Consider the following 17,529-nt stretch of genomic DNA (forward strand, 5'->3'; position numbering starts at 1 on the left):
TATCTATCTATCTATCTATCTATCTATCTATCTATCTATCTATCTATCTATCTATCTATCTATCTATCTATCTATCTATCTATCTATCTATCTATCTATCTATCTATCTCTCTCTCTCTCTCTCTCTCTCTCTCTCTCTCTCTCTCTCTCTCTCTCTCTATCTGTCTATCTATCTCTCTCTCTCTCTCTCTATCTATCTATCTATCTATCTATCCATCCATCTGTATATCTATCTATCTTAATTATTACAAACTTTATTTGTCTTGAGCTGCTTCTGCAGGTTATTCTAGGAAGATGGCGCAAAAAACCTTAAAGGCCTTATTACCCAGCTCTCTATGAGCTTAAGGAACAGTCATAAGCACCATGTCCTGAGACCATAACCCATGGGTGACGCGTCCATCTATCTATCTATCTATCTATCTATCTATCTATCTATCTATCTATCTATCTATCTATCTATCTATCTATCTATCTATCTATCTATCTATCTATCTATCTATCCCACATATCCATGTTTCAGTCTCCCACACACTCTTTCATCTCTCTCTCTCTCCATCCCTCTTGTAGCCTCTCAGTTTGCCCTCTACCTCCCACTCTTCACCTCAGCGTTAATGCAACATGCATCACCGTGGAGGCGGCAGGCAGAGTGTGAGAGAGAGAGATAGAGACAGAGAAAGAAAGCAAGCGCAACAATGGACACTCTCATACTGTACTGTACAGTGAAAATTGTAAAGCATTAAGTCACCATTTAGTGTGGAAGAACAGGGTGTATTTGCTATCATTAGGAGATGTTACCGTAATGTAAGAGTCTCGCGGCGTGCATTTTAGCTCCTTTGGCATATCATCTTTTACGTATTTGCTAAACCAAACACCTAGAATTAAAACCTCTGGTGCACAGACAGCGTTGCTTTTATTTCCATTTTGTGGACGAAAATAGAAAGAGCAAAAACAGAATAGTAAGTTTGAGCCTTAACAGCCACCGTGTTTGAGCAATAAAAACCTACACAAACACAAACAAATTTTAAAAAAAATACAAGGAAGAGGATTTCATTGTGGCTGCCCACATTGTTAGATAGATACACTGAGAGATTGAACTCTTGGTCATGAAGTGCATCCCGGCAGTTAACGCTGCATAGAAGATCTACGTAGTTCTGCCAAGGCCAAACAAACCCTGCACATGTATTTAGTTTGACAGTCAAGGAAGAAGATATTAAGACGTTTTCTTCATCTGCAACTGAATCCGCGACTGTGTCAAAAAGCCTTGTGTCAGTTTAAACTGATGATGGATTAATGAGACAAATATACAGTAGATATTAAAAATAAATGATTAGGCTACATTGGCCAGTAAAAAAATTCTGAATAGAGAAATGTGGAAAAGATATGTTTTGAGTGTGACGTTTTACAGTCGAAAAAAATGACCTTGTGCTTCTCTGGGGGAAACTGTTTCTCAATTCACTCAGATATATTTCAGATTGACAAGCACATTTCCATGACAACTGCGGAGCTCCCATCTGCTGAGCATGGCCGTGAGAGCACCGGAACGGCTACTAAGTGGCATTCCTCTGATTGCAAAACAGCATAATATGATCTATTCAAAATACACATTGTGACAGACGATCACATCTGTTGGCCAATGGTGGCCATGACTTCTGCTCATATCAAACTCCTTTCATGAGACAGGGTTCTATGTGAGCATTTGTGTGAATTGTTATATCAAGTAATGCAACATCACAACAATGTGACATGATGATGAAGATGATGAAGATGATGATGTGAAATACAGATGACAGCCAGGGATCCTATTCCAGCCAATTACTGTAACATGACATTAGAAGTGTATTTTGTGCAAAAAAAGCTTCCTTTCGAATCTAATATTCCTGCAAAAAATAACTAGGTGTGATGCTAAGGCAGTGTGGGCAGTTAAATGAAACCGACTAGGTATAAATGTGGTTCTCTGTAAAAAGGCAGCACAGTCAATCGGCATCAAAATGCGTTACATCAAATCAATACCAACACAGGGAAATACCATGAGAATTGTGTTGGATTTTGTGAAACTCCAGAGGTTTTCATTGTGTACAGCTGTACCATTCACCACTGTAAATTGGGCCAGTCGTTTCCATGATGTTTTGTGTGATTGACAGAGGCAAAGACTGACTCACACTCCCCTTTATTATGCTTGTTCACTATGGTAGCTGAAGTGGTGTTGACCCTGAGTTTGTGTGTGTGTTGTGTGTGTGTGTGTGTGTGTGTGTGTGTGTGTGTGTGTGTGTGTGTGTGTGCGTGCGTGCGTGCGAGTGCGCGTGTGGGTTGGAGAGAAAGACAGACAGGAGAAAGAGAGAGGCCAGGACAGACAGGGAGAGAGAGCTCAGTCAAAAATACACTGTTTTGGCACATGGTCTGTGACTAGATTATTTCCCACAGACTACACAGCCTGTATACACAGAATACCATAACAGCCGAGCAAGTTGTGTTAGATAAGACTGACAGCGAGAGTGAGAATGGCGGACAGTAATGACGTTTAAGCCTATGTTGATGTTTTCCACCAAGGCAGATAGAGGTTTGCCCTTAATCTAAGGCCACGAGATTTGAGGTGCTAATCCAAATATACAGGCAGTACAAATTTGAGATTCTTGCACTTGACTATTTCCAATTTGGCCTCTCTTATACGTCTAAATCAAAACATTTTCGAAGGGTATAGCTTTTATATGAAGTTCCTTGATAGTATTTCACATACACACCATGCACTCTTATAAATATGATGTACTGCTATTTTTTATTTTTTTTAACAATATTTTTTTGGCATTTTTATGCTTTATTGATAGTGAAGAGACAGAGTTAAAATGGGGCAGAGAGGGGAGTGACATGCAGAGAACGACCGCGGGCTGGAATCGAACCCGGGTCCGCTGCTGGCCGAGGGACGCCCTACCAACTGAGGTAAGTGCGCCCCCATGATGTACTGTTATTGATTGGATATAAAACAACTGCAACAGATACCTCACATCAATCCATCAGTAATAATAAACCAGTAAACTATAGCTAATGTTAATACCAAAAACAAAGATAGATCAAATGATGACATATAATAATGACATGTGTTAAATTTTTCATTAGCACTGTCATAAGGATTTTTTTAAGACAGTCAAAGCCCACAGCCAGCTCCCATGGATGGCCTAAGCCTAAATGCTCAGTGTTCTATTTTAGCTTGAACAGAAAAAGGAAGTGGCTATGTTTAGAGAGCAGATAAAAGACAAAGTTCTGGTTAGAAATGTATTCAGAAGCACCACAGGCGTTCTGGCACAGCATACGGTGGCCTGTAACTGACACAAATCACATTTTCACAGTCAGGGCCGTAGGTCTGCCAAGTAGAGCAGAGAGCCAACAGAAAACGTGTAGTGACAAAACCGTATATGAACGATAAAGCTTTTTCAGGAACTTTTATAATCTTTAATTATCTTCTTTGAGGGGACAATGCATACCATGATATCCTTAAGCCAATTTAAACATACTATCTTAAATCTACCAAACTCTAGCTGTAACTGTTTTAATTAGGCCGTATTGTACTTTTACCAATTTAATTTTATTTCCAGCCACTCTACACCTCTGTCTAAAATGTATATTGTACATTGTGTATGTATTGTTGTTTTTGTTTCTCGACATCATTGCAAATGAAGGTCACCCCTCAATGATATCTCGAGTATAGATAAATGTTAAATAAAATATGGATCGACAAATACAACTGGATGATAAGATACATTATATGCTCATGTTGTCAAAATCCATATCTTCATATTAACAATGGCTCAATGAACTATGTGAAATGTGAACGGAGAATTGTCACTCAACTCTGCACCTCATTTGATCATCTTGCAGGTCAATTTAGGGTTAGGGTTAGGGTTAGAGTATAGGGTTAGGGTTAGGGTGAGAGTATACAGACAGAAACACTGCTCTCACCAGCCTGGTTTCCAGCAGGTGCAGGCAAAAGAAAAACCTCTCCAGCAAAGTAAGAGACTAGTTGGTGACCATAGTGGAGCATTCAGCATCAAAAGAGCCAGACCATGTCCTTCGAAGTAGGTGGATACCAAAACAGAGCTAAAGGGAAGATGACATTGGACCTACTGCTCAATCGTACACAGCATCACTTTAAGAACTTTATCATATATTCAATGTCAATATGTTGTTGCAACATCATTTTGTAGTGGCTATGTGGCTCTGGAGGTATAGTGGGATGTCCACTGATTACAAGGTTACTGGTTGGACCTTCCATTGTCCTCATGTTGAAGTGTCCTTGGGCAAGACCCATTTACCAGCACTCCGCATGGTCGCGCTCTGCTATAAGTGTTTTAAGCGTAAGTAAGATCATTTTTAAGGATTATGGATATAAGCATTATTAAAAATTTAGCCATTTACCATTCATGTAGACCGATTGTTGTGTCACCCTCAAGTGGCTTTAAAGCTGCTCTGATAACATTTTATTTTATATATATATCTAAAACAACTTGATGATAATATAGTTTAGTAATTGTACTGTTAGCTAGTTTCACTGCCCCCTAGTGGATAAAACATCTATAAGGTCAGCCTCTAGTCTGAGATTTGATTTGAGCGCACCTTTAAAACCTGCACTGGTATTGTGAAGATGTCTATCTCATCTTCTCTGTGCACTGTTGTGACCACACTGATATTTGATGTGTGACGATCTGATGACATAGTGATCTATATAGTGCTTTGACCAAATCAAAGGACTGATCATGTGTTATAAAGCATGTACAATGATGAGTCATTCTATAACCATGACTGTAACTATATAGTGTGTAATGCTCTGTTGCATAGCTCTCTCCAGTGGTGGCCAACGGTGGTGCACCAAATAAATGTTCACTTAGCCGTCATGCTCAGCTGAGCAGTGACAGGGAGGGTCTGCAGAATCAAAACACATATGACCCCATGTTTGAACAGGAAGCAGCTGCACAGTCAGCACACTTTGCTGCAATGTGTGTGTGTGTGTGTGTGTGTGTGTGTGTGTGTGTGTGTGTGTGTGTGTGTGTGTGTGTGTGTGTGTGTGTGTGTGTGTGTGTGTCCGTGCGTGCGTGTATTTGTCAAGTTGTGGGGACATTTTTCTGTTTACACAGTGCTAGTGTGGGTATGTGACTTCCTTTTGGGGATAACATGGAAGTCCCCATATCGTAAATATTAAAGGGTTTATATATAAAGGGTTTAAAATATTTTAGGGTGACAACTTGCTCTAAGGTAAGGGGTAGACTTAGGTTTAGGTTAGGGTTAAGGTAAGAGTTAGGTAAGTAATGGTGATGGTTAGAGCAAGTCTCCAGGAATTGAATGTTACTCTATAATGTCCTCGGAAGTGATAAAAACACGACATGTGTGTGGGTGTGAGTTTTTTTTGTCTTTGACCACACATGCATGTCCATGCACCTTAGCAACTGTTTGACAGTAAATGCGACCTGAGAGCACTGTAACCTATAGATCAGAGCAGAACGGGGGAATGTATTCAGCGTGTGAGCTTTAAGAAGAGTGTGGGGGAATGGATCAAGTGGGGATGTACGTTAACCAGAGGGACACAGACACTTTGAGACCATTTTTCATCTTTCTTTTTAACTGTGTTTGATCAAAAATCAATGTGTGTTGCCAATTTGTACGATTTTGCCTCAAACCAAGGTATTCAGTGTGCATTATCATTATCTCTCTTGATTTTGATTCCAGGGTAGAAAATTCCCCTGAAAACTGCATGGACACTGAGACTACACTGAAAGACAGAAACAAGGAAGTTGGAAAAAAAACAGCCCAAGACAAACAAAAAAGCACTTAGTTTTAAGTGTGGACATAAAAGGCAGAGGAGTAGGGTGGCAGGGAGAGGAAAAGGAGGGAGGGGGGGTCAAAGAAAGAGGAAAGCTTGAGGGCTAGTAGCCTTACATTCCAGAGTTTGAATGGGGGGAGCATCTGGAAAATCTTTAAAGTGGAGGGGAGGGGAGAGAGAGGGATGAAGAGGAGGAGGAGGAGGAGGCTACAAGGAGCAAGATCCGCTTTTGCATGTAGGACACACACACACACACACACACATATGGACTGAGAGCAGCAGGGTCTTGTTTCTGGAAGACTTTTTTTTTAAAGATTTAGAAAGGCGTGTGCAATAGCATTTGAAGATGAAAAAGGAATGCTAAAAAAAGGGATTGTTGACTACAAAAGACTTGTAAAAGACTAGACAAGACTGTGGAGCAGCAAAACAACATGGGGGAGAATGTGTAAGATCGTACGTCAGAGAGACAAGAAGAAGAAGCAAAGAAGAAGGGGAAGTCTGACCAAAGTGTTTGGCCTCTTCCTGCCTTGACGATCAGCTCAGGAAGTTAGAGGCAGACACTTTGAGGGGAGGTCTCTCTCTCTCTCTCTCACAGACAAACATATTTTCCCCTTTGCCTTTTAGTTTTTTCCCTTATTCAGTCCTGCTCCGATCAGGGAGAAAGAAAAAGGGGGGAGCTGTAGTAGAGAGGAGGCGGGGTTTTAAATGGAGCTGAGAGAGACACACAGTGAAAGAGAGTGAGCAGTTCCAACAATCAAGACATCTGTGGAAATATGATGGAAGCCAGCGTTATTGTTTCAAAAGACACAGGGTGAGTACAGTGAAGTATCGGGGGGCAGTGGGAGGGGGGGTAGCAGGGACTGTACTGTTACGACTGATGTTGTAATGGTCGTGGAGTTGGGGGGGGGGGGGGGCAAAAGTCAGGCAGGAAAAACAGATGTGATGACTCAGTGACTAATAAATAGGTCAATGGCTCCTCAGTTTTTTTTTTGTTTTGTTCATGTTGCCTTGCCTATTCCTTTCTGCTAATAGGCCTATAATGTGACTCGCACCGAGAGAGTGATTACCATTTTGTGATACAGAAAATGCTGACATTTGGAGTTGTTTCAAACTTGTATGGGAGAATGTGGATGATTATATGTAGCCACTTAAAAAGAAAAAAAAAGTTCAAAAAGTTTCAGACCGTTAGAAGGCATGTGCAATTTGATTTTTAAAAGTAAAGCTTAACACTTCAGTGACTTAAAAGCTATGTTTTGGTGACAGTGCTTAATGTGATTTATGATATTTTCACTATAGAGTCCTACTTGTTGGACTGAGTGCTAGTTACAAAGTTGAGGTCCGATACAGTGGATTTTACTCAATGCAATGCTGTTTAAATGTTATGAAGCGAGAGACTGTTTAGATGTTATTGCCGTGCTCGTTTACATTACCACATTCTCAACTTTAATAACCTTTATTTCTATACTTTTCGATGAGAATGGGATTGTTGCATAGGTCATGTCAGGTCAAGCAATGTCAGGCGTAGATGAAGTATTCCATTCCTTTCCTCAACTAAAAGTATCCATTGTGCAATATGAAAATACTCTATTACAAGTGCATTGACACATGCTTTGAACATATCACTTCAGTAAAAGTAATACAATATGGTCAACGATTTTCACTGAAACGTTGGAGTCATAGATTCTGAAGATCACTTGTTGTCAAAATCAGTGAATATCTCCTCACAATCATCTACCTGTGTGCGCTGAAGAATAATCCAGTTAATACACAGCCTAGCCTCTGTAAACACACATGTTGCTCGCTAAGGTGTTCCCCTCTTTGTTTACTGACCCTTTGATTACATACTAGTCTACAGAGCCTAGGCTGTGTATTAACACTGTTTTTTTCTTTTCAGAGCAAACAGAGTACGTACAGGCAGGCCTGCCCAGACAAATGACTGGGCCCCTGAACAGGTCCAGTCATTGGGCCCCCTTTACTCATTCTGAACTTGTATCAATGTGCATGATGCGCTTATTCCTACATAAACACATACCTGTACACGGGGCCGGTTCTAGCCAGTTAGATTAGGGTGGGCTACTGGAAATAATAGTGGGCAGAGATACCGATGGAAATGTTTTGCCCTCTGCACCTGCTTTTTCGTACATTTACTGTAACATTTACTGTAATGCAAGCTTTTAGACACACCAATGCTGTAGGGGGGATTTTCCATGATAGCACTTCTACCAGAAGCTTTCCTCATCAGTATAACAACCATCTGCCACCTTTGTTTAAAGGCTAAATATGTAATTTTCTAAATTTCTTAGAAAATAATAGATAAAATATACAGACTAATTTGCAGAAAACCCTCACAAAGACACCTTAAAACTTGATGAAATATCACAGTATCTCTGAATTGAAAATCCACTTCTGCTGGCAGAAATACTGATATTAAGGAATTTTCCGGGGGTCTAAAGCCCTTGAAAGTTCCCTCTTTTTTTCCTTTCTTTTCTGGTACCCTGATTTATGTCCAGGTCCTGGCATCACTGAGCTTGCTAGGTTAGCTTGCGCATCATCAATACATTGCTAACGCTTGTTTGGTTGACCTGCTGCATGCAGCGGTTTTGAGGGGGAAAAAACGACCCATGATATTTTTAGTTTTTCAATATAAAATGTGATATATTTTACCCAAGTAACAATGAATAAAATGTTTTATTTTATTATAGAAAGTTCTCTTGCGAATATAGCGTTCCTAATAAAGGTTGGCTAAGTTGGGTCATCTGCTGGGCCCTAGAAAGCTTTCCCACTTTCTACCCCTTATGGGCGGCCCTGCGTACAGGTAGTGAATCGTTCTCTGTATTTGACAAAAAGTGATTATGATAACAAGCGCTCTCCAGAATGGCTGACTCCACCTTTAAATGATCAAAAGTCAAATTATTGCAGGAACACGGCCCTTTGTATGAAGGATCCATTAAGGTGACAGTGGCATTTTACTGTCATTTGGGTTGAGGTGGAGTCCATATTAATGTTTCTTTAATATTCTGTTCTATAGATTATTCCATAAAAATGCAAATTATAAACTCCTCAAATGTCTGAACATAGAATTTTAGTATGCACAGCGATTAGTAACTAAAGCTGCCTAATAAATGTAGTTGGAATAAAAGTATAAAGAACAAGAAATGGAAATACAGTATCTAAAATCTGCATAGTAATTGGGTGTTTTTCAGGAATGTGATGCACGGACGAACGGACGACAAAGAAAAACTCAAATCAGACATGAAAAATAATTGTTCCCTGACCCTGTGGAAACCAAATGAATGTAATATTTCTAAAAAATACCCTGACTACTAGTAATATGTTATAAATATGATTTCGCCAAATGCTAATGGAAATAAAAGTCAAATAGAATATTTTCCTGGGGATGTTCGTGGCAAGGACAACTGCAGTTTTCTATTGCTATCCCCAGATGTAGCTGACCAAACATTTCTTCTAGCCCCTTTCCTGTGAGAGAGCGTGACGTTTGAGGCATAAAGCAGGACCTCTGGGCGCCCGTGATATCCGTCTTGTCACAGGATATTCCTTTTTTAATTCACAGAAGAGTGACCTCATTCAAAACGTTTGGTTTCAAATGTTACAAATAGTGAAAATGGGACAGGTGATATTATATGATACATATCTGTTCTTATCTTATGAATATTTAGAATAAACAGGGTTGTGGTGCACCCAAATAATCATATTAATAATACATATATACTGCATATACAATTATTATTTTTTCTGGATGACCTCTGATGGTACATCTATCCATGCAGATAGATTCAGAAACAGTGTCACTGTCCATGCTAGTCTGGATAATTGACAGAGCTCAGTTTTTTCATGGGCTATACTTATTTAATGTATTTCCAATTAAAACGGTTGACGGTGAGGTTCTTGACTCAAAGAAGTCAAGGAAATATATATATATATATATATATATATATATATATATATATATATATATATATATATATAATATAGCCTTAGTTGTCTTCCTTAAAGGCCAACATTTACTGTTCATTTCCCATTTAATTGGCTTTAAGTGCACACAAGGGATCATTGGATTGAATGTAGTGTTTTCCTCCAATAAAGGAGTACTTGTCTATCCTGCTCAGGCACAAGGCTCAGCTGCAAATACACAGAGATAGAGCAGAAGTTCAAAGGGCACAAGCAGCTTATTAAGTCATTTTGCTCATGACCAAACACAAAAGTTTGCCAACTACTACTACAAATTCTCTCAATGATGAGTGACAGCTAGCTCACCCATGCTTACAAAGGAGGAGGTCAATAGTATGAGATGTCCCCGGAAGCCAGTAGTAAATCTCAAATATAAACTGAAATGGATATTTTTTAGACAATAAAAAGCCTGTGTTCCATGCCAAATGCAAAACACATCACTTCAACTGTCAAATCATTCAACTAAGTGTTTATTGCATTGCTAGAACTGGCTTAGCGTTCAAACATACTGTAGATTGAACGTATTGTCACATCTCAGAGCTATTTAAAGTAAAAACACACTGCAGCAAATGGTAGGAAATGCTGTACTCTTAGAGTACTGTTGAATGTTTGACATGTTACGCATTTAAAACATCTATACCACATCACTATCCCTCTGCTGTCATTGTAGCATCTATCCTTCTAACATTGTTGTCCCTCAAAATAAGTATCCTATCCCCATAGCAACACACTGTACATTCGGGGACACCCCTTTAAATAGCATCTCATAACAAAGAAATACAGAATGAATACAGCTCTATCCTTGAAGCTTTTGTAAAATTGAGAATGCAACATCTGCTCAAAATACAGTAGCTTCCTCAAAGTGAACTGATGGCTCCAGATCTGCTTGACAAGGGGTTTCAGTATTAAAAACATAATCTGTTACAAACGTCATGCAGCACACAGGGGCAAACTTTAACTCTAGACATTGTTACTGCAGTCACACAAAATTAATTCTGTTCCCAGATGCCCAGATGCTTGGTCCTGGTAGAAAAAAATTATGCGGAGCAAGATATAAACCCATGTTAACTCCATGTCTGACATTTCCTTTTTTTTCTTACTTCACAGCCACACCAGTCCCCTGACAGGACCACTAGACCCTCCATCCATCCCTTCCATTGTCTCACTCCCTCCACCTTCCCTCCCCTCATCCCTCCCTCCGGCCCGTCCATGTCGACCCAGACCGCCGCCCCCTCCGATGGCCAAGTCCTCCCCGCTCCCCTCCTCCTGTCCTCCTCTACCTGCGTCCACTCCTCCGTCCATCCCTCACCCTGTCCCCTTCAACCCCCCTCCTCCATCCCTTCCTCCCCCTCTCTCCCCTTCTCCCGCCTCTCCTCCCCCAGCAGTCGCCCCCACTGAATTCACTCCCTCTTTCATTCCTCCCTCTCTTCCTCCTCCACTGTCTCCTACGATCTCATCCCCCTCTACTTCTCCTTCTTTTACATCCTCCCATCCTCCGCCACCTTCCCCTGTCATCCCCCCCTCCTCCCCAGCCCCTCCACCGCTGAGTCCCGTAGAGCGGCTGGTAGGGAGTGCCTCGGTATGGCAGCCCAACGGCATCAGCCAAGAACAAACCACCAGCGTGATGGAGAAAGAGACGGCTGGGGTGAGACACGCGCACGTTTACATACACACCTCAAATCTTTCAATGAGATCATAAGAGACAGTAATAACTGTGATGAAAACTAGTGAGTTTTAAATATATTATTATTATTATTAAATATCATATGATAATCAGACAGACAGTCTTTAGCCAGTTTTAAGGTCACCTATTATGCAAAATGCACTTTCTGGTGGTTTGTCAACATTAATAGCAGTGTGACAACAGACTCCCAAAGAATAAGTAGAAAACAAAGGTCGCTCTTTTCCTCCACCTCCGCCTTTCTGAAAACCCCAGTCTGATTTCTCTCCCCTTTTGATGTCATACCTGTGATAAGCCCACCCCTAGATACACCTGGATCTAACTGGCAGTTAGGTTCAAACCGCGTTAGATTCAGGGCTTTTTAAAGGGCAGGGCTAAAAGACACCGGCTCTAAGATGGAGCGTTTCAGACAGAGGCTGAAAAGAGGAGATTTAAGCAATGGAAATGTGACAAATATGAAAGCCTTTTTTTGGACACTAAACCATGAAAACAGTTGCTAAACCAAATTACAAATCTGAAGCTGTAAAAATGATGATATATAATATATGACCCTTAAGAACAGTACAGTAGTAGAGCATATTTAGCTGTGTAGATTTTTTCAAAGCAGTTGTGTTCATTCCCAGAGGAATTTCCCTCACAGAACTGGTCGGTGTGGGTCAACATCCTTGGAAATCAGTGATTTGCTTTGCTTCCATGAGTCAGATGAGAAGATCGATACCAATCCTGTGTGTTTAGAGTCAAACAATGTCCACACAGTGTAGGGTGAGCAGCACTGTAGCAGAGCAGTAGCAGCCGCTTCAGTTCCCACCACAGAAGAGATTTAAAAAAATATATACTTCAGCTTGAGGGTTGACATGAATGTATTGTGAGTTAAACAGAAACTGTTACATGGCCGTAGACAGCTAGAGCCACTCAAACAGAAGTGTATCTGTTCTGTCAGATACATTCGACCACGAATGAATACTCACATGATAGCCAAGGTCAAGGGCTCTCTGTAACAGTTGGTCTCATGTCTGTAGCGGCTTTTGTTTCTGTATAACAATCCTTCAACTGGCACTAAGGTCAAAGAAGGAGCCATGCAATCTCTATGTCAAGACCTTTAGTTTCTCATATAATGGACACAAGCCATCCAAGGCCTACTTTCAGAGAGCTCTTCGAAGTTCTGATACAATTCATGACGTATTCATTTTTTTTGTTTGATCTTTTGTTTTGATTTTTGTGTACAGACAGTGACAAAAATAAGACACCTTCATAGAGTATAATACTACTGAATGAAATACACAATCTAAAATCCAGTTTGTTGAAACATATGATAGGGCCAAGTTCAAGGATTAAACTATACTATAGCTCCATACTTATTGAACAGCCATTGGATTAATATCAATACTCTCATCTCACTCTGGGAAAGAAAAATCAAAAAAACATATTTCCCTAAAATGTTGAGTAATTCTTTTGAACCAGAGTAAATATTAGATATATATTGGAAACTATCATTTTAATGTTGAAATACAGAAATATAAGCCTTTTTTAACATGATATCCGACATGATTTTAAGATGTTTGCATGAACTGCTGAGCGCTGAGCGAAGTACTTTCTACTGCAGAACACACTAGCAAGTACAGTATATACACGTGTGTGTGTGTGTGTGTGTGTGTGTGTGTGTGTGTGTGTGTGTGTGTGTCTCGTTCTAACTGTATGCAGTTTATGAAAAATGACTAAATAATAATACAAACAAATGTACTTTTGTGTGAAATGTTCTGTAAATGTTCTCCATCCTGACCTCAGAGTTGTAACCGCCTCCTGTTGACATCTGCAGGCGTTCCTGGTTCACGGCACAGAAGACCAGGCCCAGACACTGTCAGTACGAGTGCCTGATGAGCAGGGGGCAATGCTGGTCCACAACCTGACCATCAAACAACACAAGACATGTACGTTGTTACCTTACACACTAGTGCAGCATCTGCTTCTAAAAGATACTATTAAAACGTCAATACAAAATGCATGATTTTAAATGGCTGGGCACAGATAACATGGCAGAGGCATTAATGATTCATTCTTCCATTGGTTTTTGTCACAGTTGTCCACTTAGATGGTTCCTATCTGCTTTTTGATGACATCTTCAAAATGATATCCTTCTACTGTTCCAGCAGGTAGCACATATACACACATATACATGTGCACATATACACAGTATGAATATACACAAAAGACAAGTTTGACCTACCTGTGTGACTTGTGAAATTCTATACAAATATGCTGTCATGCTCATTCATATTCAAATCAGGCATACTTTATATTCTTACTAAAGAAATATACATGTATACACACATACATCTGTACGTACGATCTTATCCACACTAACACCATGAAAATGATACACATTTACATACAATATAACACATGCAAACGCACAAGAGACACACAAACACAGACATATTGTGTCTTATTATTTAAACTCCCTGCTTTAAAGTTACGGTGTCTTTTTATGGTTGTATTTAGGGACATCCTGGCCGTGCCACTGAGGTTACCTCAGGCCGTTACCAGAGCAACACAGAGAGAAGAGCTGGAGGTCATCTCTGCTTTGGGTGCAGGTACATAAATCTACATCACTGGTGCATTAAAGTTGAGTCATTGCTGTAACAAAAGAGCAGGCTACAGTAAGATACAAGGAATTGAGCCACTAGCACTACTTAGCACAACTGTTGAAACTATAGAATAAAAATATATTACTGAATATGAAAAGTGTTAAGCACTGGGTCCAGCAATATAAAAATAATATACATAGAAAATATTTATGAATGCATATATGAACCGTTGTGCATGTGTGTTGCAGATTTCTGGATGTCCGATCTGAACCAGCAGGCAAGAAAACATGATCCGGTGTCGGATAAGAACCAGAATGGACTCTACTTGTATGTCAACCCTGTCTCTGTGGAGGGGAGCCCCGACAACAAAGACCTGAATCCCTCCCCTATCCCTAACACTATGCCCATCCCTATCCCTATACCTAACCCCATCCCCATCCCTAACACTATGCCCATCCCTAACCCTATCCCGACACCTACACCTGACATCATCGCCAACCCATCCATCACCTTTCCCCTGCAGAACGGAGAAGCTCCGGAACCCCCACAGAAGATCCACCCAGAGGTCAAAGGTCAGCCTAAAAGCATACCTAACCAGGAGACAAAATACAGGCGCCCACCGCCCAGAAGACCCCCCAGCCTGGGCTCGGGGCATGGGATGGGCCTGCTCTTCTCATCTCCCCCTCCCCCCTCCATTAACACTCCACCTTCTTCTACAAGTCAAGCGGCCGAGAGAAAAGAGGAAGGAAAGGGAGTGGCAGGGGAGAGAGAAGAGGGGAAGTCAGTGTCAACATCACCTCCTCCTCCACCTCCGTCGAGGCCTCCGGTCCCCCTGCAGAGCCGAGCCGCTCCTCCGCTGCCTCCCGCTCCTCTACGACGCACCTCTTCTTCTTCCTCCAGGAAGAGCACGGCCGGCCCAGATGTAGGGCAGGGGAGGGAGAGAGAGAAGGGACAAAATCAAACTGAGAATACAACTGAGAGAGAGGAGGGAGTGAGAGCGGAGGAGAGAACAGGAAGTAAATCAGGTGTGCAGCTGGATGGTGGGGGGGTTCAACAAGGGGAGAGTAGCCCGCCCCAAGAGGAGGAGGAGGAGGTCAAGAAGGACACAGAAAAGACAGAGGAAGAGGAAAAAGATGTAAAAATGGACAAAGAGCAGAAATCCAGCCCCCAGGGTCCGCCATTTTTGGCAAAGAGACCGACCCGTCCAGTGCCTCCACCGAGGAGGAAGCCGAGTTCCCCGGACGCGCCCGTGGGCCCCATCCAGGCTGGAGGAGGAAGATCAGCCAATCAGAGCACAAGGACCAGGGCGCCGCCCCCTCCTTCACCGGCGCGGCGGCCGGACGTGTCTCTGTACTCTCCACAGGGAGGCGCTGTGCTGGGAACTGAACCAGACTCCTGCTCTAACAGCAGCGCAGAGGAAGAAGGAGAGCCCAGCCAGGAGCACAACCACCAGTAGGTCTATGGGTTGGTTGGTTGCTGCAGAGAGACGCAGATGTGTTAAGTTTACAAAAAACAAGTTCCCACGCCAACAAAGTTTAAAGGTCACATAGATAGTATGCCAATTTTCAGCATTCAGAATTGTAACTTGGGTTTCTACTACTCTAATTGTAAGAACATAGTCCGAAAGGAACCACACTTTCAGGAAATACTTCACTGTCAATGTGCTATCCATGTCTTTTTTTAACATAAACTGTAACCACAAACTTATGTAGTATGACATGCTCGCTCGCCTTGGACGTGACAGTCGATTACAACTTGTGGGTCACATTTGCACATTTGTTGAATCCATCCCTCACACTTGGTTTTCGAAAAGGCTGTGTACGTGTAAAAAGCATGTGCCTGAGTAGATGCACATACATTGTTCAGAGGAAGAAGAGTTCCAGATTAGACACTCGTGGTACACCAAATCTCACAGGGGGGAGGGGGGGGGGGGAGATGACACAGAGATACACAGGAAACATCTCTGAGATGAGACGTGTCCAATATACACCACTGATTCAAGCTTTTTGATGAACTGATTGCTTCAAATGCAGCATCAACATATTGGTATACCTGCCATTCAAGGGCAGGGATATGGTGATTTTCCCTTTTCTTAGATTAGTTAGAGGAGGCCAAAATCAAATATTGAAAGGGTTATTACACACAAATGCATGATACAAACTCAAAAGCCATGCAAACAGCCCTGAATAGCTGCAGTGCTCTTTTACAGATTGAAAAAGAAACACTATATCTTTCGGATATTGTGTGTAAGACTGGGATAAACACTTGGTATAATATACCATGCTGTTTATTTCAACCATGTTGCCAAGGGTTTATGAGGTATTGTAGCTTTTGTGGAGATATAATCTTTTTTTTTATTCCTTGCATTCTACTTACTCGTCAGAACTTACATTATCCACAATGTTAATTCTGCAACCAACAGTCAGAGTTTTGACCGACTTAGTCACAAGTGTCTCTGTAGTCACTTCTCTTTTTGGGACTAAGAATCTCTGCCAAACCAATACATAGCAATAACATGAATACTATTATGATAAATAGTATTCCAGAAGAAGTGTGATAATGCAGGACAGTTGGCTAGGCTTTAAAATGTTGCATTAGAATAATAATTTCTGTGTGAATTACAGAATTATATTTTCCATCTCACATCACATCAAGCTATTTGTATTTGTTTTAACCTCGCATACACTGAACACGAACACACACGATCACGGGCAGAAACTTCAAACACTGTCAAGTAAATAAGCCGTGCACAATTGCAAAATGTACAAGTCGCTTGTTGTTGTATTAATAACACAGAGAGGAACTTTGTAGTCTCCTAATCTGTTGGTACCACTTTATGTCGGTCAAAGTATACAAAATCACCAGTCACGCTTCACAGAAGGTTTCTATATTTAAATGTTATGTCACAAGGGACACTGAATCAAACATTGCGTGGGAGCCTGTATAGCCGATGTAAGAAGTGTTAAGTGACCAACTGTGGCATATTCTTTTTTCCCCAGTCGCCCTGAAGAGAGTCGCAGTCCCAAGGCAGCGGTGAGGAGAACCCCCACCGTCATGTTGGACCGGGCCCGCTACCGCCTGTCCACTGTCCTGACCGGCCTCATCAGCCACGAGCGCCGCCTCACACAGCGCATCGTAGAGCTGGCCCGCGACCCCCTCAGCTACTTTGGGAACCTGGTGAGTACACAGAGGGGAGAAAGATCCTCATCCAAATTGCTTCTTAACTTAGTAGTAATAATAATAATAATAATAATAATAATAATAATAATAATAATAATAATAATAATAATAATAATAATAATAATAAATAATAATAATAATTTGCATCAATATTAAGAGGAGGTAAATGTGTCCCCCTTCAAAAGAAAAAAAAGGAAACAATCCCCTTCTCCCCAAAAGAGGTAAAGAAAATAACTGTTCAGGGGATGGAAACAGTTATATATCCTTCTTACACGTAATTATACATTTCCCCAACAATTCAGACACCC

The 17,529-nt window shown here is 41.2% G+C and overlaps 1 protein-coding gene across 1 annotated transcript in view; it reads left to right on the forward strand.

Annotated features, from left to right (window-relative positions):
- Window positions 1-6,142: 6,142 nt before the first annotated feature.
- rin3 (Ras and Rab interactor 3) overlaps window positions 6,143-17,529 on the forward strand; it is a 16,947-nt gene continuing 5,560 nt past the window's right edge. The window contains exons 1-7 of the mRNA XM_080042334.1: window positions 6,143-6,617; window positions 10,883-11,420; window positions 13,273-13,384; window positions 13,534-13,606; window positions 13,956-14,047; window positions 14,290-15,493; window positions 17,041-17,218. Of these exons, the coding sequence (XP_079898460.1) occupies window positions 6,580-6,617; window positions 10,883-11,420; window positions 13,273-13,384; window positions 13,534-13,606; window positions 13,956-14,047; window positions 14,290-15,493; window positions 17,041-17,218 (2,235 nt within the window). The 5' untranslated portion in view covers window positions 6,143-6,579. The remainder of the gene's footprint in view (window positions 6,618-10,882; window positions 11,421-13,272; window positions 13,385-13,533; window positions 13,607-13,955; window positions 14,048-14,289; window positions 15,494-17,040; window positions 17,219-17,529) is intronic.

The sequence above is a fragment of the Ammodytes marinus genome, assembly GCF_949987685.1.
Source record: "Ammodytes marinus genome assembly, chromosome: 15".
Taxonomy (NCBI): domain Eukaryota; kingdom Metazoa; phylum Chordata; class Actinopteri; order Uranoscopiformes; family Ammodytidae; genus Ammodytes; species Ammodytes marinus.